This window comes from Vigna unguiculata, chromosome 3 (assembly GCF_037176805.1).
Source record: "Vigna unguiculata cultivar grain cowpea cultivar isolate G323 ecotype 2 chromosome 3, ASM3717680v1, whole genome shotgun sequence".
Classification (NCBI taxonomy): Eukaryota; Viridiplantae; Streptophyta; class Magnoliopsida; order Fabales; family Fabaceae; genus Vigna; species Vigna unguiculata.
Genome location: NC_140794.1, coordinates 10429100 through 10456641, shown reverse-complemented (window position 1 = coordinate 10456641; position 27542 = coordinate 10429100). Strand labels below are relative to the sequence as shown.

The 27542-nt window shown below is 31.3% G+C and overlaps 2 protein-coding genes across 2 annotated transcripts; both read right to left on the bottom strand.

Annotated features, from left to right (window-relative positions):
- Nucleotides 1–6878: 6878 nt before the first annotated feature.
- Nucleotides 6879–9274, bottom strand: LOC114178831 (ARM repeat superfamily protein). Its single transcript, XM_028064944.2, has 2 exons — nt 7186–9274; nt 6879–7048 (listed from the first exon to the last, which is right to left on the bottom strand). Exon 1 carries the CDS (start codon nt 8883–8885, stop codon nt 7188–7190), a length of 1698 nt encoding a protein of 565 aa, XP_027920745.2. The 5' UTR covers nt 8886–9274; the 3' UTR covers nt 6879–7048; nt 7186–7187.
- Nucleotides 9275–17504: 8230 nt separating this feature from the next.
- On the bottom strand, nt 17505–22204 carry LOC114177272 (protein TRANSPORT INHIBITOR RESPONSE 1-like). Its single transcript, XM_028062547.2, has 4 exons — nt 21070–22204; nt 19181–19673; nt 18122–18911; nt 17505–17951 (listed from the first exon to the last, which is right to left on the bottom strand). Exons 1-3 carry the CDS (start codon nt 21555–21557, stop codon nt 18156–18158), a joined length of 1737 nt encoding a protein of 578 aa, XP_027918348.1. The 5' UTR covers nt 21558–22204; the 3' UTR covers nt 17505–17951; nt 18122–18155.
- Nucleotides 22205–27542: the final 5338 nt, after the last annotated feature.

The following is a 27542-nucleotide window of genomic DNA, read 5'->3' as shown; positions in this document are numbered from 1 at the left end:
TGTCTATTGCTTTTATGCCCACAAACGTTATTGCTTGTTATTAGTTTTTGGAGTTTCCTCTTCTTGCACCTCCAAGATTTTTTCTAAACATAGACATAAAGAGACACCCGAAACACAGCCACACACATATGCACAGAGTAAATTAAATCAAAAAAAAAAAAACTTAAATTTTATATTAGAAAAATATTTATTCTGTTTTAACTTTTTTTAATTTTATTTAAAATTTAAGTTTTCTATTTTAAATGTTTTTTTTAATTTTTTTGTTTTATTTATTTTTTATATTTTCATATGTCGTAACATGTACTCTACAAATAAAATAAAATACTAATATATATATATATATATATATATATATATATAATTTTATTTTTATATAGTGTATTGGAAAATAAATATAAATATAAAAATAAATAAAACTAAAAATTATTAAATTTTAAATTTAAAAAAAAATAAAAAATAAATGTTTTTAACTTTGTTTTTATATAATATATTAAAAATTAAATAAAACTAATAAAAATTAAAATAAAATAAAATTTAAATTAAATATAAAAGAATATATATATATATATATATATATATATATATATATATATATATATATCCGGATGTGTAACACCCAATTTAATTAATAACGCTAAGTAAAGGAATGCCAGCGAAATAATATTAGAAACAAAGTCCTGGAGTGTAGACACTACTCCTCACGATTATCCAAGAGAAAACTCGAATAAGAAAAAGGCACACTACGATGCCATAATAAAGTATAAAATATAAATCAACAACAGAAAGAATTTTAAGCCTAAAGACCAGCAGTACACGGGCCATAGCTCTAAAGGAAAGTCCAAGTAAACTTAGATCCAATCCAAGCAGACTATGCAGCGGAACCTCCATCACCTTGATGATTACGGGGAGTTCTCACCTCTGCTCACATCAACAAGTTGATGATCATTGCAAAAGAAAAGACCACACCACATAACATACAACAAACAACAGAAAGGTAAGCTAGAGCCAAAATTAGTTTTATCATGCAATCAAATATACTTTCACAATTCAATATACATACATCATCCAAGCATGTTATGACCTTCCAATCAATACACTAAGACTCGACTCGACTCATCCGGATACATATAATCTGGTCGGATTCAGCGAATGCTTGCATTTGTGGTGGATACCTCTGCTCACCCCCGAGCTATGTGTTACAAGTGTTACAATGAATCAATTCTCTCACACACAAGGTTAACCCTTAATGAATTTCAGGCCTTCTGCTAATCTCACCACATGAGTCAGTCCGCTCTAAGTGAGACTAACTGACTCCTTAGAGTGTCAGGATGCAATCCTTACTTTGAATCCTTACCAAATTATATAGATGGGGCACCACCATGGACACCCACTAACAGGGGACCATGGAATTACGTCTCGACCACTGAAGCACGACCCTGAAATTCCACCTAGAGATTTCAAGGAATTACGCACTGACCACAGACCAATCATGTTCAATCAATCAAGTAATGTTTACCATACACAATATCTCATGCCAACCTTTACAACCCATTCTCATTCATAACCAAATGTTGAATCCATACCAACTCATCCTTCCCAAACAATGAATATATATTTGTATTTCATATCAATACCATGTCTCCTTGATACCAACCATCTCATTTAAATCACATGCCAAGTTCATACCAAACCCATCATCCACAATCCATGAATCACATCACTAATGCATAATCATTTATCACATGCTTTTAATATAACAATTAGATTCAAGCCAGTAATAACCATTCAGGATAAGAGAAACAACCAAACTACAACGATCTTGCGATAAAAACTGCTCTCACTACAGAGCTCTGATTCAAGATCGGACCGGTCAAAGTCAAAATCTATGTGTTAAGAATCAGCTGTTAAAATATCAGTTCGATCCAACGGTTAACGAAGTAGTAACTTGCATTTTACGAAAAATGTGTAGTGTTGTCAACAACACAAATTCAGTGACCTTGCGATAAAAAATGCTCTCACTATAGAGCTCCGATTAAAGATCCGACCGATCAAAGTCAAGAATTATGTGTTAAGGATCATCTGTTAAAATTTCAGCTCGATCCAACGGTTAATGTAGTAGAAATCTTCATTTTACGAAAAGTGTGTAATGCAGAAAAAAGAGTAGTGCCACATCAATCAAACATAATCGCACACCATACATCTTTATTCGACCAACAACCTCATTCAAGCATCACAGCCATACAAACAGACCAAAAATCGGCAAAATAACTTTAAATACATAAACCCTAGCTTCCCTTACCTGGAAAAAGCTAGTAGAATATCCCGACATCCAAGTAAGTGAGTACTACCGACCACGTAGTAAATTTACGATCTGTAAAACAGTGGAATAGATTCAAAATGGGTTACCATGGTGAACCATAGTTAGAATCATAATGACAGAGCTAGAAATGAAAAAGATACGGTGGAGAATCAACTTACATGGATTGAAGAATGGGGTTGAGTTAACGCAAAGAAGAGTAAGACCCAAACCCTACAAGAGCTTCTATGGAGAGAAAAGGGAAAAGCGATAGCATTGATTTTGGCAAATGAGTGCAGAATGAGGGGCCTTGGCTGCTTTAGGGGCCTTGTCACCCTATGGGCCAGCCCTTAGGCCCATTAGATTACGGGCATCCCTTTAAAACTATGGCAGAAAAAAAAGAGAGTTTCACGGGATGTCCACAATTTTAATTGAAAGTCGACATTCAAAAATAATTTTGGGTTGATTTGTGTGATTTTGCTCAAATGGTAAAATGGTAGTTTTGGGATTTGAAAGATTTTTAGAGGTAGAAAAGAAATTTTGGAGATGCAGAAAAATGCCACTTAGTTTTTAAGCCACGTAACATACAAATTAGTATTTTAGTTTCCCATAATGTATGAATAATATTTTATATAATTAAAAATTATAAATGAGACATATTTTTATTATACAAATTATGTTGTATTATATCTAAAATTCATTAAAACTTATTATTTTTAATATATATTATATTTTGGATTTATCATAAATACTTTAGCTCTAAAATAAATTTTTTATATGTTTTAAAATCATTGAAACTTAGTTCAGATATTAAAATAAAATATTACAGCTTAAAAAGCTTAGCTAGGTTAATACAAATTATAAATAAATAAAAGAATGATAAAGATTGTTTTGTTAATTATGCTGATAGTTTGTAGAATAAACATCTAAATGAGATAAAAATAATAGAATATTGAAGATGTTGAGTCCTGGTAGTGAAAATTTCATTTTTAGTTGTATACTGTGATTTATAATGCAAAGAGTGGACTAATTTAATTTAGCAATTTTTCAGCAAGAGTTATTCTGTGATTGAACTTGCACCAATGCACTCATTTTTCTTGTCTAAATCAACCAGTATGGTCCAAATTTTGTTAAACAAATAACATACAACGAAAATACATTTTTTTTTTATATTTTTTAACAAATTGAATTCAATACAAACTTACAATGTAAAATTTATATTTTTTAAAAGATTAAAGAATATGCACAATAAGAAAAATATTTCAATTTTTATCTTGTATTTATGAATAATGGATTTCAAGAATTCCAAAAACTAAAAATACATCATATTTGGTGTTGTAACTAAATTTCCTTCATTTTTTAAATATTTTATTTAGATAGAGTAATTAGAATATACTACATCTAAATTTTTTTTGTTTAAATTGAATTTCTCATGAAAATTTAATTTAAAAATATCTATTTGAAAATTAAAATTTATAAAAATTATAGTTACATGTAAATATTAAAATAATATTTAACAATTTTTTTTTCATTATGTATATGTGTATAGAGAATATAACTGACAAATTTAGTCTAACTCGCAAGACTTGTCCATGATCAGCAAGAACTGGAGTAAAAAAAAAAAACTCAGGACCAAAAAATCTACATAAAAAAAGTTCAGGGGCCAAATGAGCAACAAAAGCCAAAATAGTTAGTCTGGATCAAAAATCGAGTTAAGTCGTTTCAGACTGAAAATTGAGTCGAAATGACCCACATGGAAAGTTAAGCTAAGTCAATCGAGCTAAAAAATCAAGTCAAGCCAAACCAGACCGTTGGTCAAGCTAAATGAACTGAGTTGAAGAATCAAGCTGAGCTAACTCGATGAAAGCACTATTGTCGTGTTCAATCACACTTGAATCCAACATTTCTCTGGTTAGTTTTTCCATCTCATGCTTTTGGAAATAGGAGTACCTGTAAGGTCTCACATTTACAAGATTAGTGCCTTGGAGGAACGATGTTCGATGGTTTGTTGATCGTTATGGATGAAGCGTGTTGGGTGTGTAAAAAAGGTTGGCAATAGGTTCTGGGTAAGGTGATTCTTCAAAGGATTGTGGGACTAAGGGTAACGCTTGGAGATGAAATATTTGTGCTATGTCTTGAGTTGTAGCCATATGTTTGAATTGGATTGCAGTTTCCTCAAAAGGATTAGGTTTAATATGGCCTTTTAATTGTACCACCTTATCATCTTTAATGATTTTCATGGTCAAAGAATCATAATTTGTTAACACTGGCCCAAGAGATTTCATCCATTGAATCCTCCAAACTAAATCAGCCCCTCTAAGGAGTAAGGCCAATAGGTCAACTTGAAATTGATGTGAGTCAATTTTAATCCCTACATTTGGGAAATGAGAATCACATTTTATCTCTTCACCATTTCCCACCATCATTGAGAAATGTTGGATTGTTTGCACTTGTAGGCCCAAAAGTTTTGTTATTTTATCTTGCCTAAAATTGGTATACTCCCACTGTTCACAAGAACGACAATTAGGCTTTTTCCAATTACACCTTGAACCCAAAATGTTGGAGGGGTTATGTGACCCATCAAGGAATGAATACTGATTTGGGCATCTAGTGGGTTAGGAGAAAGTGATGGGTCAGATCTTGGATTTACATCTTGCTCAAAACATTTTAACAACTTGATGTGCTCGTCATCAGCCGTGGAAATTCTAGTGTTGTAATCAGAAGATGAAATCTCTTCTGACATCGGTGCCCTGGTGTAAATCGTTCATCACAATAGTAACAAAGTCCTTTTTCCTTATGAGTTTGTAGGTTCATGGGGGTGAGCTTGTGTATCGAAGAATCAATGGGTGTAGGCAACAAACCTTTTGCGATTGTGGATGCAATTGATGGTCCTGCCACTCTTGAAGTTGCAGAAGATGTGGCTTTAGAAAGCGGAAAGGGATAACTTTACGTCAAATCTCTAGTTTGGGACTAGAAATAAACAGCTCAAGTAAAAGGGTGATAGCAAAATCATTGAAAAATGACGAACCTACAACTCTGAAAGCACCAAATGATAAGATTCAGAAGAAAGAGGAAGGAAAGCCAGATAAATAGAAATAGAGAGAAGACGGAGAATGATTATTTTTCCTTGCCTTTCATAGTCAAAACAAAAGACATATATAGTCTATTAGGGAATTAACTAACTTGTGCAAAACAAAAGGAAAAATAAAGGATAATATGTCATAGGACCTCTGCAAAACTAATAGAATATATATCCTTCCAGATTTGCTATTGACCAAGTAATCTTCCAACTATTTGAGTTGTTTCTCCTTCCTTTTGGGCTTCACACAGTCACTATACAGGTGCAAAACAAATCCTCATCTTTTGAACATATCTAATAGCGTGTCATAGTTTCCGTGTGGTAGTTTTGTTTTTCTCCATAACTGCAACTCTCCAATATACTCTCCAATAACAATAAAGAAACAAATGTAACCTTTGGGTTAGGGAGGAGGGGTCACTTCCTTTTGCATTACGAAAACACATTTTTCCTAAGATGCTATTTAATCTTCTGATTTTTGGCACGAGAACTTTATAATTTTTTTGTTAATAATACGGGAAAAGTTAAAAGAAAAAAAGATAACTTTGTGCGTTTGGTGTAACGGTCAGCAAAATTTTTATTTATTTACCTATAATCCTTTCAAGTAAAGTCACAATGACATTTTCACCGAAAAATAATGTTCAATGTGAAAGAAGAACCTCCAATGCATGCAATTAACTGTTTAACACAACACAATTTGCAACTGTCATAATCCAACACTTCAACTAAAAGTGACTATTCCCCGTAATTGAATTTAGAACAAGTCAAAGTCTATAAAAAGTAACAAAATGTGTAGTGTACACCAGTCCCTGTAACATTCACTATTAAGATGTTGTTAATGCCATATTTATTAGTTCAAATAATTTATTCAAGTTTGAATGTTGAACCAAATAGCGTTCCGAGGCTTCCATCAACACTTTCCAAGATCAGCCTAATCGGTTTGCATAGCATTGGTTGGCACAAACAACATGAGAAAGAACACTTTCCAACCACCATCACAACCAAACCAAGATCATAGATTTCGATTCATTCACGGAAGCCAAGTGTTAAATCTTTTACCCAGTTTTAGGAACTTGCACTTTCACTGTATCACTATTTTATAGCTTGAAAGTACTAAAAACAGAAGAATAAACAAAGGGTGGGTGATGGGGGATCATTTTGTTCCCTTATCTATAAGAGTTCTCGGGCATCATGATATTAACAATTGGCACTTGCCACGTGCAAATTCTTCATCAACCACTATGAAGTAGCTATAGCCAAAAGACAGTGCATGCTACAAGACAAAGTAATACAGATGGAAACTTCATCTATCGCTATCTTCTTTATATAAATGCCGGATACAGAAAAGAAAGGCTTACACTACTCACATGCTTGCCAAACATTGACGTCTTCACCATGTGGTACCACAGTTCACAAATGCACACACTAATGTTTTTGGAACATTGCCGAACAAAAACTTAGGTAGGTAGGTAGGTATGTGAATGAGAAATTAAGAATAACAGTATGTAACTAGTAATTAATTACATTCTTCATTTTCTTTCATATAATATAATTCTTTACTTCTTTGGTACAATCTGCCATAGCCAATGGCAGAGTATCCTCAAGGAAATCTACAACAACGCTTTTATGGTATCACTTTTCACTACACCTGGTTACAATCTCAACATAAAGCTGTGCTATTCTTGTTCAAGGTAAGGCCAATGAAACAAAACAGAAAGCATATCAATAAGGTGAACACAAATTAGCAAAACTTGTAAGGCACTTATGTAAATATACAGTTAGAAAAAGGGTGAAGGAAAAAAAAATGAATTACATTCATGAGTGCCAGATTCCATTCAACATACTGCGGAACCGGTTTGTGGATAGCTTCTTCACAAGTTTCTTGGCGTCAGAAGAAACTTCAGCGAGTTTTTCTATGTTTTTTGCATATTCAGAACTCACAATCTTTTTCCTCCCACTAGTGCAACTCGATAAGGACATTAATATAGAGATTAAGAACTTTTTATTACCAGAATTCCCCTCCTCAGGATCAAGCAACTGCAGAAGAAGGGTAATATTATGGTCATCCTGCACGAATCGCTTTCTGTTCCTAGGAACCGTAACCATGCCAGAGAGTGCCTCAGCTGCCATTTCTCGAGCTTCAAAGGACTTTGCATTAAGAAACTTAACAAACTCTGGCATAAACCCTGCGTCCCCCATTGCTTTCTTGGCCTCCTCAGATGTTCCAGACAACCTAAACGCCACTTTCAATGCCAATTCCTGAATCGAAACCTCCCCATTTCGAATGTAGTATGTGAGTTGATCCACAAAGCCATAACTCATCAAAACACCCACAGAATCAGGTGAAGAGAAACACAAATCCTCAACAGCCCTCATTGTTACCTCCCTGGTTTTACAAGAATAAGACCACTTAGGATGCAAAACGCGCAACAGAGCACGAATCCCTCCCTCTCTGATCACCATCTGCCTAACCAACTCATCCCCAGAGGCAATACTCAAAATAAACCCAATCGAATTCACCTGAATCGCTTCCTCCTTCGACCTCACCAGCTTGATGAAAGTTGACACAGCACCCTCATCAACCATAAACCTCTTAATCTCCTCAACACCAACCAGATTCCTCAACACCCCACAAGCAGGTGCCACCAAATCACCTCCACAATCACCACCACCACAAATCTTCAACAACACACTGACCCCCCCATGAGCCGAAACACACCAAGCATTGTCCGAATTTTCAGTCAACTTCACCAAACACCTCGCCGCCGCAACCTTCCCCAAATCGCTCCCACAATCCAGAACCTTAACCAAAGGAGCAATCACCCCCGCCCCAACCAAAGCCCCTTTGTAAGAATCAAACCCAGCAACCACAGAAACCACCTTAGCACTCTCCTCCTGGATTTCCACCTCATTAGAACCCAAAAACCCCACCAACAAATGAACCACGTCACCCACGTCAACAACCACCTTCACATACTTTTCATCCTCCACCACAACTTCTAGGAGGTTCCGCAACGCCTGTCGTTTCATCCCCAAATCTCCAATCTTCATCCTCGTCGTTAAGTCCCTCACGTAGAACCTCATGTCCTCTTTCGACGCGCCAAGACTCGGCTTTGACACAACCAGCGCGAACCCATTTGTTAAAATCCCCTTTTTGTATATCTCAGAGAGCTTCCTCGCGTGCCCATCGAGCTTCGCGAACACCACGTCCAAATCGCTCTGCATCAGAAGCTTCCCGCTGTAGGAAACATCCACGCAGCGCCGACACAGATCGTGGCATTCCGTCGCGGTGGACGCCACCGCCGCCACCAGCCGCGAAAGCGACGGGCTCTCCCCGGAGTCGCAGTTCTCGGCGGCAACTAAACCTCCGTGAAGCTCCTCCAGCTTGTTTCGAATGAGCTGCCATTTCCCCGCGAAGACACGAATCGAGTGCGAGAGAGTGAGCACGGCAAGGATGAGCTCCACCGCTCGCCGCAGACCCGAAGCTCCGGCGAATTCTTCTCCATCACCCATTTTTGTCAATCCTCAGTGGCTATTGAGAAACCCCATTTCCCGGAGGAATATTCCGGCGCAATACGTTACAAGTTCGGACTCTAAGTAACCAACGATCTTATGATATCAAAGAAAATGGAAAGAAAGAAAGAAAGAAAATTTCACTGCGACACTGTTCCTGCAAATCTATGCTTATCCTTAGATTGCAGTTGATACAGAACGGGTCCAATTGGACCGTAGTACGCGAATTGACGGAAATACCCTTGCAGTTTGAGTTTGGTTTATGTAGCGTTAATATGCAATTGTGACATTGCAGTTGGCACAGTGTTGGGAAGTTAGAAGTGTGTTAAAAGGAGACAAGAGAGGCCCAGAGAGGTTGTGTCTAGGAATGGCTATTTAGACGGAATCATGTAGGTGGTAGTTCATGTTTCTGAACATGGTTTTGTCCGTATGTACATTCAAAAAATTATAATACTTCAACATAGGACAAACAAAAGGTGAGGTAGAAGCAAGGCATGAATTACAGAACTTGGTAACATTTTAATTATCATTACTGATCAGTTATTATAGTTAACTGTTACTTTGTGTTGACATATCCATAACATAACCCATAGTTTGCTGCAGCTACTCATCATCATCCCCTTCTCCTTTCACTTTCTTTAATCAAAAGTTTTACATAATTAATGCACTCTATTATGGTATTATTACGGCATAAAACTGAAACATGTGGAGATTGTATTCAAAGGAACTTTGAGTCTTTTGAGTGTTGATCTCATGAAATTGGGTTTTTGGACTACTTAAATGAAGTGCTGAATAATTATTATAAATTACAGAGTATTCATGCTCATAAGCTTCGTTAACAATTATTATAAAGTAGGTCTTATCTTTTTCGATCCGTGGACCCGGTATAATAACCATGATGCAATTTCAACTTTGGGTACACTACTAAATTAAACACAACGTCAACATTATAAATTAATCAACCAACTTTTCAGTTCGGCTAACGATTTCAATTAATAAGATTTTGAAAGCGGGCCCTAGCATTATCCTGCAATTCATTACATTCAGAATACTCAGTTTCTAACAACTTCAAAACTACTTAAAAACAACATAATAATTCTGTAAAACGCAGAAGACACTGAATTTTAATTCACACATGATTCATAACATAACTAAATTCTGCCTCTTCCGACCTTATTTGTAAGTTACTATTATCCTTTAACGTGTATATATATGACTTTTTATCAGCTTGTGTTCATTTTTATTGAAAAGCACAGAATTTCTTACAACTGCAAATGGATTTGAGGCCCCAAGAAAAAAAGAAGAAGCAATGAGAGAGGAGTGAATTAGTACTGAAAGAGTAGATGGACCACAGTTTAATTAGGACAGAGCTTTAATTACGTGAAGAAAATAAAAGGTGATAGCTTTGAATGCCCTTGGAATGGAAGTGACACACCCCACCATGTGAAAACATTTGGTGGATGCCTTGAGCAAGCAGTGACCTTTTGAATAGGAAGTGGGGAGTGAATAACATAACTAATTCAGAGAAAGTTGCTTTCTTTTCTAACACTTTTTGTGCCTTGTGAACTCATAGAACACAAGAGTCCAACAAAAGCCAATGAGGGGAACCACTACCATACATGCAACTCCACGTTGCAATCAAATCCAATGGTGTCTGCACATATCTCAAAAAGTGTGCACAGTTTCGAGACACAAAAGAGGGTTCACGAGAAACCATGATCAATAAAAGTTCCATATGGTAATAACTCAGGCTCAAAGCAAAAGACTAAAGCTGTCCCTTGTCATCACAATCCCTACTAAAAGCATTAAAATATTGACTTTCACTGCGTAGGATATGAACTTTCGCAGAATTTATGGGTGTCTGTTGGAAAAAACAAGAAGGGTAAAGATGATCAAGGTGAATTTTTTAAATCTTAATAATACAAGACAAATTGGTGTCTAATTTTTTACAAACACTGCTAGATTAAAGGTCAAAATACCATTATTCTGCTGGTCACGGATTTTTATCTTCTGGAATGTGAACAATGCATTGGAAACTATGTGTTCATTACTTTATATATTGCTTCATATAGTTTATAATTGCAATCAGCACATGCCTCAATTCAGGGGTCAGCATCCCTTATGTTGCATTATGTCACTCCATTAATGGAAGCATGTGGCATCTTTTGCTCCCATGTTGTTGTTTCGTTGATATGTGCACTCCTACAACTTAAGTTACTTTTAATCAAACTAGATCGATCTAAATTATAGTTCAATTTTAGCTTGTAATCATTATCACTTTCATAAGTTTTGTCTCAAATTTACTGTGGAGTGAAAAGGGGTAATGGCCAACCTTCCCCCATTTGAGTCAAAAAGCACAGTACCATTCTTTTTTTTTTCGGTCTTTATAGCCATGTTAGGTGTAAAATGCCATTCATATGCGAAAGCCATGCCATGGTGGTGCCTTTGAGTGGGGAAGAAGCGAAATTCTAGACAGTAGAAAAGTCTGAAAATGTCTTAGCTTTCAAGAGAAAAGTAGACAGAAAAAAAAAATAACAAATTGGGAAACAGCAATGCCACAGAAAAGATTGCTTGCTGTGGCTACAAGAAATTGTTTACAATACGAACAATATGTCAATAATCATTCCACGTATCATGGAACATGGATTATACAAAAATACGTTAATTATTATCATTATGAATCTGTTTTTGGGTTCAAGCAATCGAATTTGGTTTGAAGAAAACGCCAATGATTTGTAAAACAATAAAAATGCCTTTTCTTAAGGGTGTTGCTCAAAGCTTTATAATTTTTGAGCACAACATTTCCTTGTTTCTTTTTGTAATATGATAGCGTAAGTATGTTGTCTCTTCGGCATTACAGTTTCTTTACCCATCACTTTCAACCATTGAATATTTTAGGATAGGAGAACAATTATGAAAGAACAGCGTACAAGGTTGTTGATAGCAACATTCTTTAAATCCAATAACGGATTTTTTTTGTTTTCAAAACTCTCGCAGAAACATTAAACAGAGACAATAACAACCTCATCATCATTTCCTACTTTAGTTTTGCTTACACAAAGTCCACAGTTGCAAGTAACAAGCTAATGCATATAATCTATTCAAAACAACACGCTTTTTAACATTTCAACTAGAAAACCAAAATATGCCAATCATGTGCGTTGATCCCAGATGAATCATCCTACATTTTCATAATTTACTCCATAAAGTTTGTGTCTTCTCCAATTTCATTGTACAGATATAAAATTTGACTCAACGAGTTCAAGAATTTTGTTCAACAACCTTGTAATAGATCATTGATTTTAGGTAAAATTGAGACGATTTGATTTGTTTGTCAATGTATGAAAATGATACACCAATTTAAAATAGTGTAATTAACAGTTTCTATATTCCTTCACTTTTCACTTTTCACATGTACCATTCATAAATAATATATTTTAGCATTTTAATTATGAAAGGAAACATCCATTCTCCACTTCAACCCCACATTATAAAAATGATAATGCATTTGCATATTTTAATAACTCAAAATTTTCGTTTGGCAATTACTATTAGGGGTGTCGGTGTGTTTTGGATTGGCCATGTAGATTGGTTAAAAATCTTAATCTGTCTTGTCACAGAATAGACAAAAAGGCTTTTAATTTCTTTTTCAATTTTATTTTTAAAAACTAATTCAATCTTATAAATATTTGTTAAATTTTTAATTAATTACTTAATATTTTTAATTAAATAAATTAAAATAATTATTACTTATCTTAAATGATTCTATTAGAACTAATGATCAAAATGTAATTTGCAAGTAATAATAATGTTATAATATTATATATATATATATATATATATATATATATATATATATATATTATTTATTGATAACAAATTAATCTTTTAAAATTTCTATTACTTTAATTTTTTATTTAAAAAATCAAGTTAGTAGTTTCACCTATCAATTTGATAGATGATATAAAATAAATAATAGCATCACACTTTCACCAATTTGTCATAAATAGATATAAGAATTTTAAATTCATACTCCTCTTTTACTTTGTGTTTGTTTCCAAGTATGCATTGTTACACAAATGAAAAGAGCACACACTACTAAAAAAAAAAATCATGATCAAAATTCTTGAAAAATACTCAAAATTCGTGGATAATATATTTTTCCCACATATTTTTCACAAATCAAATCCGTGATGATATCTTTTTATTTAAGCTAATTGTTCCGAATTATTTTTAGTTAATTTCTACCAATTAATTTTTATTTAAAATTAATTTCATAAATTAACTTTTTTATTTTAAATAATAACTCAAAATTTTATTTTGAAATATATAGTTTAAACTAGTTAGATTTTATTTTAAGTTAATTTTAACAACAAGGATAATTATCTTACAATTTTATAAATTAAAATATTTTCTTTTATTTATCACACTCATTAAATCACTTACAGATTTTCATAAAAATTTTCTTCTTCACTTTCCACTTTATTTTTTTGTTTAATCCAAACATCTTCACTCTTCACTTTATTTCTTTTCAAATCTTTTTTATTTTACTCCCTCAAATTCATAATATCCACTCAAATTCATTCTAATATCCAAACAAAAAGACTAGTTTTAAATCTTTAAAAACTTTTTATGGATGCAGTTAAATTTTAAGCATGTTAATAACAATAAATAGCTATAGTTGATATAAATTGGCCCATTTAAATGGGTATGGGTAGTTGTTAAGGTATTGACATGGAAGATTGTTGTAAGTGTGTAGTTGACAAAGAAAAAAGTAATTTTTTTATATTGCTTGAAAATAAAGTTGTGGAAATTACTGTTTGTAAATATTATGTAAAAGGGTTAAAGTAGTCAAAATTCTCTATTTTATATTAATATATATTTTGGTTGATAAAAAAAATTATAGTTGATCAGACTGTTAATTACTTGATATGAACATATAAATAAGTGTTATTAATTATTTTTGTTAGATAAAAATTGCTCAGAGTCATATAGATGTAACGATTGAAAACTGTATAATAATTTATGATGAACAACACATATAGTGGTGGTATTTAAATTTATCATCACTGTCATTTTAGCTAAAAGAACAAAAAACAAAGGATCTTTTTCTATTATTTTTCCTTGTTGATTTACTTGGCCTATTTTGGCATATGCGTGGAGCAAGCATGATGTCCAACCACTAAAAGCTGAGAAATAGTGAGTCCATTGAAAGAACAGCAAGTGGAACCCTAATTCCCCTTTTACTAACTTCACCAATTCCTTCGCTTTCATAACGACTATGGACCAAGAAAACGATGTGTTTCAGATCATGCATCGTCCTCTTTATAACCCTAATTATTACCTATATCTCATCATTCACAAAACTGGAAACCTATTTGCACAAAATTTATATTGTTAAAGATATTACACAAAAAGAAAATGGTATATATTATATATGATCTGTGATTGAAAATATGTGGTGGTTCCTAATACTATAGAATAATTTATTTGAGATGAAAGATGAAAACTACTTTTAGATTTTATTTTTTTTTTAAAAAGATGAGTTTAAAAACTAGGTTTAGTCATCTTACAGTCAAATTAACCTAAAGTTTAGACATCAACTTATGCATCCTCCCTAAACAAACCCTTCATATATAAACTGAATCAGTGCATGATCAAATGCAAATGCATGTATAGAAAACAAAAAACTAAAAAGGACCTCTTACCAAACATCACTTTCAATTTTTTATAGCCTTACATTGGAACACTCATTTTAGAATATAAAAAATTGTTCAAAATAAGTGTTTTGGAAAATATTTCTAAATCTAAAAATACATTTTGAAATATTTCTTTAGGAAATCTATTTTTATATTTTAGATTAAATATTTCGGAAGACATTTCCATATCTGAAAGTACCTGAAAAATATTAAAAATAAGAAAGTGTAGGAATTTTTATTATATTTTTAGTTAAGGATAATTTAGAAATTTCAACTTGTATGAGAGTGGTGGAAGAAAAAATGGGATGCAAGCAGCCATGGTTTTGAACAAAAGCCCAAGCTGAGTTACAACTATGTATATAACTAAAATGGAGTTTTTCTTCCTACGTCCCCTTTTTAATTCCTGCACCCTCATAAATGTCCTTACTGTTTGCAATTTATTTGATCTTTTGAAATTTTATTTTTAATGTCCTTACTGGAGTGCAATTTATTCGAAAGACCTTACGGTTAAGATATTTAACATCAATTTTAAAATAATCTTACAAGTAGTTCCTTAAGAGAATCTTATACATGTAATTAATGAATAATGTATTTACTGTATTCAAATATACAACTTATCTTGAACTGCTTCACTACGCAGGACAATTCACCTTCACTCTAAAGCAAAGAAAAATACAAAAAAAAAAAAAAAAAATCAACTATGCAACACAAGTTACAATATTGATAATAATGTCCAAACCGTTCATCCTAACATAACCAATGAGAATTGGACAAGCAGAATAAGAATGTGTATTTTCACAGGGATAAAAATGTCGATTTTTTCTTAAATTTTAATGATAGAATAGTTATTAAATGATAATGAAAATATTGTTATTTAAGAATACACAATGATCAATACTCCTTTCATGTTTTTTTTTTCAACGTGTGTAATTATACTTTAAAGAATAAAAAAAAGTAAATAAAACATCACTATAAGAAAATGTCTTATTAGTAACTAATCTTAGTGACTAAAAGTTGTTAGTCACTATAGTAACCAATTTAATACCAATTTACAAAATTAAAATTTATTGGTTACTAAAATAGTCACTAATATAAATAAAAAATTATAATTGGTCACTAAATTTGTCACTAATTAATTAGAGAGCAATTTAGTAACTAAGTTATTTTGGTAGCCAAAACTTAGGTAGCTAATTTTTAGTGACCAGTTTTCTTTGGTAGCCAAAACTATGGTAGCTAATTTTAAAAACCAATTTAGTGACCAATTATAATTTTTTTATTCATAATAGTAACTATTTTAGTAACCAATGATTTTTTTTATTTTGTAAACTTGTATCTAAATTAGTAATTATAGTAACTAACAACTTTTGGTCACTAAAATTGGTTACTAATGAAGTATTTTCTTGTAGTGATGTACTGTATCAAATGGACAAAAAATCAATTTAGAAGTATGGTTATAATTTTTAATATGTATTGACGAATAAATTAAAACAAACTTCTTTTAATAATGTTGATATAGACTCAATATTTATAAGTTGGAAGTGTTGATGCACTTGTATTAGAAAACAATGTTCTGCATGTCTTGTAATGTCAACTAGAAGTGTCTCAGTTAGGAATTCAAGTGTTAGTCTAAGTTTCATATTGATTAGAAATGAGAAAGTAGAGCACTATATAAGGATAAAGACCCATAAACTCATTGTCTTAAGGTTTTGGGTTGAGAGTAGTGTCAATGTCTTATGTAGTTGGGTTAAGGTTTTATTAGTGTTGTATCTCTCCAGTGAAACCTCCCTATAGACTTAACAGTATATGTTGTCTTATAAATTATCTACATTTTAATTATTGAGTTAGTGTGAAAAACATACCCAATTTATTATGAATTGTCTTCGTGTGATTGTGAGACTATGCATGTTTAAAAGGCATCTCTGATAATAAGAAAATAAAAAAGAATAAGTTTGAATTAAATCTGTTCAGTAGTTTAAGTCAAACACAAAATGGAACTTATCCTTAACGAAGTCATTCATGGAATCAGGACCAAACAAATTATTCACCATGTTGCATGTCTTAACGATTTTCCGCAACCGTTGTTTGTTGAATTTAAGAACACAAGAATTGTACAAGAAAATAGTCACCAAAAAGAACTTTAACTTTAAATGTCGTCAGAAATTTTCATTTCATTGAGGTTGTGTTCCCAAACTAGGTGAAATGCTATTAGATTTAGATAAATAGAAAATGACAGAATTGAACATGTTAATTCTAACTTTATTTTTTATTCACAAATCAATTCCTTAAATTATTCGTTTTGCTTATAATGATCTTAGATTTTTTATTATCTATTCTACTATTCAGCTTTATTTTAAAAAAATCAATCGAATTTAAAATATAATAAAGCTTCATACTTTTAAATAGAAATCATACTTTCATTATATTAATCAATATCATAGTTAAAAAGTATATATAAAAAATTATCATCTATCAATATCTTGATGTTTATATATAAAAAAAAAAGTTATTTATTATATATCCTTATGCAATAAAAAGTAAAACTGGAAAGTTATCTCAGCAAAAAATAACAAATCTTAATCTTAGAAGTGAAAGAAGAGACAATAATAATAATAATAACCTTCCTTGTATTAATTAATAAATGATCTAAAGATGACAAGGAAACAAATATAAAAACCCAAAAAGTAGCATCTTAAAGTAGCATTTAAGAAAACTACAAGCTAATTAAAAAAAAAAAAAAACCCTTGTATACTAAACATTGATAACAAGGTGACACAAGTTTTTCAGCAAGAAAAGAAAAACACTAAAAATTAACTGAAAAGTCTAACCAAACATAGCCGTCCTTTAATGATCAAAATCCAAATAATTGATTTGCAAGTAAATAATAATGCAGCAAAAAACTATCCTATCAAACATGAATCTATTTCTGTTAATCTCATTTATTGCCATGGTTTCCTCCATTTTCAGATGGGAATGTTGCATTGTCTTGAATAGATATTACAATCAGAACAAAATAATGTCTTCAGTAAGCAGCAAAAGTGCACAGATTAAGTATAGACTTCCGCCAGGATCCTCTGAAATTATAAACTTCGTCCTTAATCAATGCCATGTTTTTCACAGTAATTGCTCAGGAACAACCAATAAATTAAGCTCAAATTTCTTGTGACTTCCTCGATAGTTTCATATTTCTCTCAGTGGGTCCAGCTACAATCATTAAGCCAATTATATAGGAAGTCTAAAGAAGCTGGATTCATGATGTACCAAGACAAAAATCATTGAACTTTCCCTTTTTTCCTCCCACCTTCCATTTTGCTGAGTCTCGAATAACAACAGTACAGGTTTTGCCATCTGCGATGGAGGCAACCAAAGGCTGCACATCAAAACGATTTAACATAAATATTAGTACAAAATACAAACTTCAATGTAGCAACCACTGAATCTTTGAAGTAAAAGCTAGTACTCGCTAAGTATTTTCAGTGGATTGATCATAGAAAACTATGCAGTTGGGAAAGAAATAATGTGTGATAGAGAGAGTATTACCAATGAGCTTCAAAGTAGAAGCGGAGATGGTATTTCAGAGAGTGAGAACAAAAGGAGGGGCATCCCTTCTTGGCCCAGCAACAGAACGATAGACATAAACCTTTTTAGCATCTTGAGTTTCGTAGGTTTCTTCGTTTATGACTTCAACATTCAACCTAGGCTTTTGCCTGGCCAACAGTCTAACCCCATACATTGTTACTTCACAGTCTGACATCCACAGCGACCTCATTGATTCATACTTCCCTAAACCTGCCAGAAGAGCATCGTTGCCGAATGGACAGTCCCTTACCTCCAGTTTCCTCAGCTTTGGACAGCCCTCGAGCACACAACGCATGCCCATATCGCTGCTTCCGGCGAAAGCCACTGAAAGAGTTTCCAAGTTTTTTCCATACTTTCCTATGTACTCAAAAGTCAGGTCAGTCAGATAACCTGATAATGCAAGCCTCTGGAGTTTCCTGCAAGTCTTCACAACAGATCCAAAGGCCTCGTCCATAGGATCTTGTGTCATGTAATCTCGCTGACCGGGGTGCATGATGCACAGTCGAAAATGAGTGAAGTCAGGGCAGTTTTGTACAACGGTAGCAACGGCGGCATTGGTCATTTGACGGCAAAAGTAGAGAACATAGTGAAGTCTGGGGCACCCTTGAGAGACTGCAACAAACCCTGATTCAGTAACTCCGTGAGCAATGCCCTCGTCAAAGGGATCTGCAGGAAAAACACGCAGTTCCTCAAGCAATGGACAGTGTGATCCCACAGCTTCTAGTCCCTTGTCTTCAACTGTGTCCACGACCTGTCAGTTATTTAATGAGTAAGATGCATGTCCCAATACATTTTCATTAGCAGGGAAAGGAAATTTGATAAATATCTGCCACCCCATGCACCATCAACTTGGAATCACCACCATGTTAAATTCAACATGCATTTTGCATAACATATTATCATAAATTTAAAGACCATGTGAGGAAAAGACAATAAAAACTTAAACTTTTGGGCTTCTGTTCGTGAAAATTCCAATATCAATGAAACCATGCGATGAAGAACACGATAAAAAAGACATACCCAGAGACGCTCAAGCTTAGGGCAGTGAACAAGGAGCTTAGCAAGATCATCACTGTTAAGAGGAGCATAACTAAAATTCAAGAAAGTTAGATTTGTGCAAGCAGGGTACAGAACTGGAAGATACTGTGCTGTAGCTACCCATAACCCTGAAAGGGTGTGAAAACTTTTACAATTTTTGAATGCACTTTCAAGATCTGAGGACTGCTGTGCCGTCAGCTCTTGTGAAAATGAGCCAGTACCAAGCTCACCTAACTGAGGAGCATGAACAAGAAGCCTTTGCAATTGTTCCAGTGTTACACTTTTGTTAACCTTCAAAGTCTTTAATGATTTGCACCTACTGACAAGCTTCTCAAGTGCATCAAAATTTACATCGTTGTGAAGATTGGCAAAGTTCAGTACTTCCAATGATGTGAAGCTTTCAGGAAAACAGCTCAACCAATTGCCGTTCTTATCTTCAATACCATTCTCTTGTATGTCAAGTTCAGTTAAATTCCTGCATCGCGTAGAATGCAGAAGATTATGTAACGCTCAAAGGAAAGAGTAAGCATAGAAAGTGATCATAATGAAAACAATACCTATTTTCCATTACTTGATATGGAAATACTATGAGTTGAGATTTTGAAATCCATAAGAACGATTGTAAAGGTACCAAAAACGATATAGTTTTAATTAATGTAATCAACAATTTTTACACTTTGTATGCTCCCAGTTATAAATTTGATCTACTTACACAAGATCCCCAGCTAGCTTATAAATACTTGTAGTTAAGCAGCTGAACATACATTTTGAGGGCTACCCTATCACTTCATAATATACGTATGTAATAGAGCAAACACAAATTCTACAGAGTATTTAGAATCGCACTATAACTTTTAAAATGAAAAGAAAATATTATTTACTTAACATTAATAGAACACAGGCTATGTCCACACGATGCATAATTGCACTGTATTTAAGTGAATTCCAACAAAACCAACCCATGAATTAATGGGAAATTCCCATTCTTGAACATGCATTATAGAATTTGTCATAGTGAAATAGTCATATCAACTTTACTCCAGCTAAAGAATAAATAGCATCTCAGGCATACAACTATAACCAATCTTAGCAAAAGTCTATTCTCATACTGGGCAGCACAAATGAGAAGGCCACCTTCTAGAGAATTAAAAGTCCATTGATTCCCTGTGTCTTACCTGCTTTTTTTATGGTATATATAAGGAATATTACCATGCTACCACTCAATTGATGCTTAAATGTTAATTTCGTCATACAAAAAAATAAGTGGCCCTCATAGAAAACAGTTCTGTAGTGGGATTCTGTTACCAATCGCAACAAAATTCACAAACATCTCACCACTAATATTTCGCAACAAAGCAGAACATACGAAAATGCCAAACAAGAAGCCAATCAAGAGGGGAAAAAATGTAAAAGAATGAATTAATTAAAGCTTAGATAAAACTTGAAGGCCAAAACTGAGAGAAAATAGCTTTAATAGCCTGACCTATTATTAGAATTGGTTAAAAGAGGCAATCAAAACTGGAGAATCAAATCAAATTTGTAAAACTGTTAAAAAGTAAACTCGAGAATTAACTGTATAACATCATCCAAAAGTTAAAAGCAGAGATCTCATATCTAGACAGTAACATCACCAGATGAAAAGAAAGCGATAAGAGAAACACAAGCATTAACAGAAAACATGCCACTTCACCAGTGATTCGTTACAAGAACACCATTCTCTCCAGCAAAACAATCAAACCATGCATATTACAAAGAAAATATTAACAATAGCAAAATGTAAAATTAAAATCCTCAAAGAATCCCAAATTGATTGCATTTACTTGATAGGACCCAACTCACACAAGAATTTAGAGACAAATGACTACTCTTACTTGCAATTAGTGGCGATTGAAGCCAAGCCATCAGTGCTGAATCCGTCACAACTGAGAAGGGAAAGGGCCTTGAAATTGGGGAAAGAGAGAGACAGATACTCCAAGCTCTCATCAGTAACAGTCATCCTCTTGAGCCTCAGCTCTTCAAGCCAAGGGTACTTCTCAGCAAACACCACCAGCCATGAATCAATATTAGCACCCCAATTTGCAGGAACCAAGTTGAAGTCAGAAAAACGAGGTTTCCCTTTCAGTGTGACACTTCGAATGTTAGGAAACCTGCGAGTTAGGATCTCAGGAGACACAGAATAGCAGTTACCTATGAACACACTCCTCCTTGACCATCTCTCTGCGTCATACCACTCTTTGCAAACCAAAGAAACCGAGCTTTTGTCCTTCCGAGATTTTAACATCCCAAGAACTCTTTCCAATACCTCATCAGGAAAAGTGGAGTTTGATTTTGGATTCTCCCTCTTTCTCCTACTCTCCATCTTCAACTCAAGAATAGAGAAACAAAAAAAGAGCCAAATTTTCCGGCACCTTATGGATCAACAACGAGATTTTTAAGCGGCCACTTTGTCAAATTATGGTAAAGCTACCAATGAAAAAGGAAGACTCAAACAAAGTGAACTTAAGGAGCAGAAAAAGAAACAGGTACAAGGAAAAGGGTTTGCAGAGAGCAGCAAATTGTCAATGACAATAAATAATTCCCGAAAAGAAAGTGTAAAAGCAGTGAAAGAAAAGAAAGAAATTTGCTGAGTGAACTCTCCAAAGTTGAAAAAGAACCTGCTGCTATGTACCCTTCACTGTTGACTACAAAGGTACCTGCTTTCAGCCATGCTTTCCCTTTGAACACGAGAAAAACACAGAATTTAAGGGCATTCAGAACTGAAACAAAAATTTGGAGACCCAAATGAGCTTGATGGAATCTGCGATCCGTTAAGAGGTGGAAGGAGATCCAGAAGCTATATATTTTATATGGGTGTGTATGTGAGAAGAGGGAGGAGAGAGAAAAGGTTAGGTCACTGAAACTTGGGATCTTTTCCCCTGAACGGAAACTCTCAAATCAGTTCTAGCTTATGATGAGTGATGAGGCCAACGACCATAGGCACTGATCACCCACGGCGTATTATAACAAAAGTAGAGGATCAGAAAAAGACGGAAGAAATAAAGTTTTCATCTTTGAAGAAGATTGGTTGCAGTTAAGAAGAAGATAGAGAAAAGGAAAAAGATAAGAGGCAAGTGATTGAGATAATTAGTGATAAAATATTGATAAAAGTAGCAAGATACTAAGGATGTTTCTACTGTTCAGTGTGGGGTTTATTTATAGTAACCCATCTTCGTTCTTAATGATATTTTGGAGGACTAAAAGACATGGTAATGTTAACCGCTGCTCCTTAAAGTGTAATTAATAAGCATAATTAATAACCATAAATGTCATCATTAATTGTGATAATAAATAAATTTTGACACTAATAAGAATTATGATGCACCGATACTTCAATTTAAGTCACTTACTGGGAAATCTTTGAATAATGATCAATTTTAGTGATAAAAAATAATTAGTTACTATATAGGGACTAATTTAAGTACAATTTTAAAAATTAAAAATTATTGGCAACTAAAAGAGTTCCAAAAAATTACAATTAGTCTATAAATTGATAATCAACATAATTTTTATTATGAATTAGTTTATAAATTGATCACTAACATTAGCTATCAATGTTTTGATTATCAAAATAATTGATTTTTAAATTGCTTAGTAACATTAGTTGCAAAGGTTTTGACTATCAAAATAAGTAGTTTTTAAATTGGTCCCTAATTAGGAAATTGGTCTCTAACATATTTTTGGTTACTAGAATTTGTCCTTATTTAAGAGTTTTCTTATAGTGGTATTTTTATGATGATAATAATTTTTTTATGTTGATAACTTCTGTACATATAATTTTAATTTGGATTCACACAATAACATTCATATATTTATTATGGCTTTAAGAATTATTGTACACACTTCTTAATATTCATATATCGCGTATTTATCACGTATATCACGTATTGTATCCTATTATTTTCAAAATAAGCATATTGACATATCATATACGTGTCTGTATCTGATACACGTATCGTATCCGTGTATCATAGCCAATGAGTGTTACAAGAGTACTCCTTAAGGTGTAACCTATGATGTATGGATACTTCAATTTAGGTCATGTGTCTGAAACTTTATGATATTTTATTGATATTTAGCAGTGAAGTATTTAATTTATAAAGTCGTAATATACTACTAGAAAATCTTTGAATGATGACTAATTTTAGTGACAAAAAATAATTAGTCATTATATAGTGACTAATTTAGGTACCAATATAAAAACTAAAAATTATTGGCAACTAAAATAGTTCTAAAAAAATTATAATTGGTCTCTAAATTGATAATTAAAATAGTTTTTATTATGAATTGATTTCTAAATTGGTTACTAACATTAGCTACCAAAATTTTGAATTGATTTGTAAATTGGTTACTAACATTAGCTACCAAGGTTTTGACTACCAAAATAATTGGTTTATAAATTGGTCACTAACATTATCTAACAAAGTTTTGCCTACCAAAATAATTGGTCTCTACTTAGGAAATTGGTCTATAACATATCTTTTGTTACTAAAATTGGTCATTATGTAAGAGTTTTCTTGCAGTTATACTTTTATGATGACAATAATTTATATTTTTTATGTTGACCACTTTAGTACAAATAATTAATTTCATTAATTAAAATAATATAAATTTATATAACTAATTTTATGAAGACAAAAGTGTCCTTTAAAATTTATAAACACCGTCTTTGACACAAAATAAACACTTTGAAATTCTTAAAACTTCTACTAGAATGCAAGAAAAAATATCTCTTTGACAAGGGAAGAGTCTCTCCGTGGAAGCTTAAAATATTTGAAAGATACAATCTTTAATTCTTGCAAAAAAAACAAAAATCTCTTTAAAATTTATAGTCATTTTCAAAAGTCTCTCATGTGAAAAAAATTCTCCTTTTTTCATAATATCTTTTGTCACACCTTCAAATTAATTTTCTTTTTTACGTCTAATTATATTTTAATTTTTAGCAATATTAAAATATAGTTGTTTTATTATTTAATTAGTTTTTAACTTTTTATAGATGTGGATCAAATAAATTATTAATTAGAGTTGTATATCACTTATGGACATTTTTGTCCTTTCAATAAAATGAAATTGCATTTATGAGATTAGGTCAAAATTCATTTAATATTACAGTTAATTATATAATTATAACTCAAGACATTAATTATTAACCAATGTTCTTAGCACGACACGTAAATAATTATGGAAAATGCTAACCAGGACAGTGGTTCAGGGTAATTAATGATTTTTAATTTTACTATTTTTACATTGAAAACTAAAATAATTAATTTCATTAATTGAAATAATATAATTTTATATAATAGATTTTAGGTATAATTACTGATTTAGACTCCTAATTTTTTGGTTTAGTTTAATTTGGTCCCCTTTATTATTTGTTGGTTCAATTTAGACCTCCAATTATTTTAAAATGTTCAATTTGGTCATTTATGTTAAGTTGAAGTTAACACTGTATCCATATATTACACGTGTCAAGTTGTGGAATTTTCATTACTTTTAAATTTTTTAATTTTTTCTAAAAATATATAAATTGTCACGTGTTAGATTATCGTCATGCCACGTAGCAGTTTACTGTCGTGACATGTGACAATGGTATTAGTTGTTTTCAATTTAGTCATCTATTTAAATTTTTGGTTCAATACCCATACTTTTTAAAATGATCAAATATTGTCATCTCCAATTTGAGACAAAATTAGTAAAAAAGTTTAATTATAACTTATATATACATGTTAAAATATATTTTTTTTTTTGAATTTATATATCAAATCAATCCACCTAAATATTCAAATTATTTTATTTTTAACAAGTGTACAATTTTTCAAGTGTAAAAAATTACAATGGTAAAAGTGAAAAAATAAAATAATTTGAGTATCTAGGTAGAATTTGATGTATAAGTTCAAAAAATTATTTAACATGCATATATAAGTTCTAATTAAGTTTATTTTTTTATTTTTTTTCAAATGGGAGATGGTAAAATTGGATCGTTTTAAAAAATAGAAGTACTAAATTGAACCAAAACTTTAGATAGAGAGCTAAATTGAAAATAACTACTATCACGTGTCACGACTATAAATTGTCACGTGGTACGACATTAAGCTGACACGTGACGGTTTATATATTTTTGGAAAAAAATTAAAAAAAAAAGTAAAAAAGTAAAATAAATAAATTAAAAAAATTGTAAATTCCACGGCTTAACACGTGTCATGTACAAACACGGTGTTAACTCTAACTTAACGTAGATGATCAAATTGAATCTTTTAAATAATTGGAGAACTAAATTGAACCAACAAATAAATAAGAAGACAAAATTGAACCAAACTAAAAAAAAAGGAAACTAAATCGGTATTTATACCTAAATTTTATAAAGACAAAAGTGTCCTCTATAATTTCTAAACAATATCTCTCACATAAATTAAACACTTTCAAACTTCTAAGGTCTTTACTAAAATGCAAAAAAAAAAAAAAAATTCTTTAACACTTGAAGAGTTTCTCACCGGAAGCTTGAAATGTTTTAAAGTCTTTAATTTTTGCAAAAACAAAATCTCTGTGAAATTTATAGTCTTTTTCAAATTATGTTGTTGTGAAAATATTGCACTTTCATGTGAGAAATTTCTCCTTATTTTATAATATCTTTTGTCACTCCTTCAAATTAATTTTTTTTAAGTTTAATTATATTTTAATTTGTAATAATATTAAAATATAGTTACTTTATTATTTAATTTTTTCTAACTTTTTATAGGTGTGCATCAAATAAATTATTAATTATGATTGTATATCACTTATGTGCAGTCCTTTAAATAACGTAAAATTATATTTATGAATATTAGATCAATATTCATTTAATATTACAGTTAACTGTGCATTTTTATAAAATTTCAGACATATTAATTATTCTTAACTAGTATATTAGGGCACTGGTGAGCAGAACCCTTTATTTTATAAGTCATGCTACTAGTTAAGAATAATTAATACGAACTAAATTTTACAAAGATTCATAATTAATTATGATATTAAATGAATTTCGTCCTAATAATTATTAAAGTAATTTTACTTTATTTAAATGAAAAAATACCGGTAAATGTTTTACAATTGTAATTAGTATTTTTGTTTGATGTACATCAATAAAAATTAAAAAGAAAATAAAATAACTATATTTTAAGGTTACTAAAAATTAAAATATAATTAAACATAAAAAATTTAAATTAACAGAAAAACCAACAAAAAAATAGTGTTAAAGATCTTAAAAGTTTACAAAAAAAATTAAAATATTAATTAAATAATAAAATAACTCTATTTTAATGTTGTTAGTATTTTCAAAGAGATTTTTTTTTTTTTGTATTTTGTAAAAATTAAAAACCTATCTTTCAAAAGTTTCTCTTCACATCCCAAGCTTTCATTCATAGACTCTTCAAGTGTGAGAGACATATTATTTTTTGTGTTAAATAGAGACCTTAAAAATTTTAAAATGTTAATTTTTTGTATAGGAGAGATATTCTTTAGAATTTTCAAAAGGTATTTTTATCTTTGTAAACTTTGTTATATGAATTTATAATATAATTAGTTAATAGAGTTAATTACTCTATATTTCAATGTAAAAATAATTAAATCAATGATCATTATTTATACCTTAACGAGTCTTCTTATTTTATTTAAAAGATAAAAATATTTATAACTATTATTAAGTTGTAATTGATAATTTATTAATCAAATAGTAATATAATTTTAACGGTAGTTACAATGTAAGTTAATAAAATTATATTAAAAATATGAATATTATAATACTGTTTTAATTTAAAGGAATTGGAAATGTTAACATTATGAAACTCTTTAAGATATAATTAATAATTTTTTATTTTACTATATTTATGTTAAAATATGAAATAATGAATTCCACTAATTAAAATAATATAAGTTATAATTGTTATACAATTGTAATTAATTTTTATAAATAAATTTTGCTCTCAATAATCATTAATACAATTTTACCTTTTATTTATAGGACAAAAATGTTAATAAGTGTTATAAAGTATAATTGATAATTTATTTGATGCACACACAAAAATTAAATAATTAAATAAGTTTAGATGTTAACACTTTGTCACTTGACAGTTGATAAACTAGGTTGCTTATTATTTTTTGTTGCTTTCTATGTTAATTTAAGTTTAATTATTTTTTAATTTTTAACAACATTACAATGAAATAGAACGGTTATAAAGAAAGAGAAACGATACAACAATGTCAACAATGTTAAACTTATCTTATTATTTAATTTTTTTTTTTTGTATCAAATAAATTATTAATTTTAAAATCG

Excerpts from the sequence above, each read along its gene's own strand:
- LOC114178831 (XM_028064944.2), bottom strand. The coding sequence starts at position 8,885 with ATGGGTGATGGAGAAGAATTCGCCGGAGCTTCGGGTCTGCGGCGAGCG.
- LOC114177272 (XM_028062547.2), bottom strand. The coding sequence starts at position 21,557 with ATGGAGAGTAGGAGAAAGAGGGAGAATCCAAAATCAAACTCCACTTTT. Across the intron at positions 19,674-21,069 it reads TCAATCGCCACTAATTGCAA|GAATTTAACTGAACTTGACA; the intron begins GTAAGAGTAGTC and ends TACGCGATGCAG. Across the intron at positions 18,912-19,180 it reads CTAAGCTTGAGCGTCTCTGG|GTCGTGGACACAGTTGAAGA; the intron begins GTATGTCTTTTT and ends AATAACTGACAG.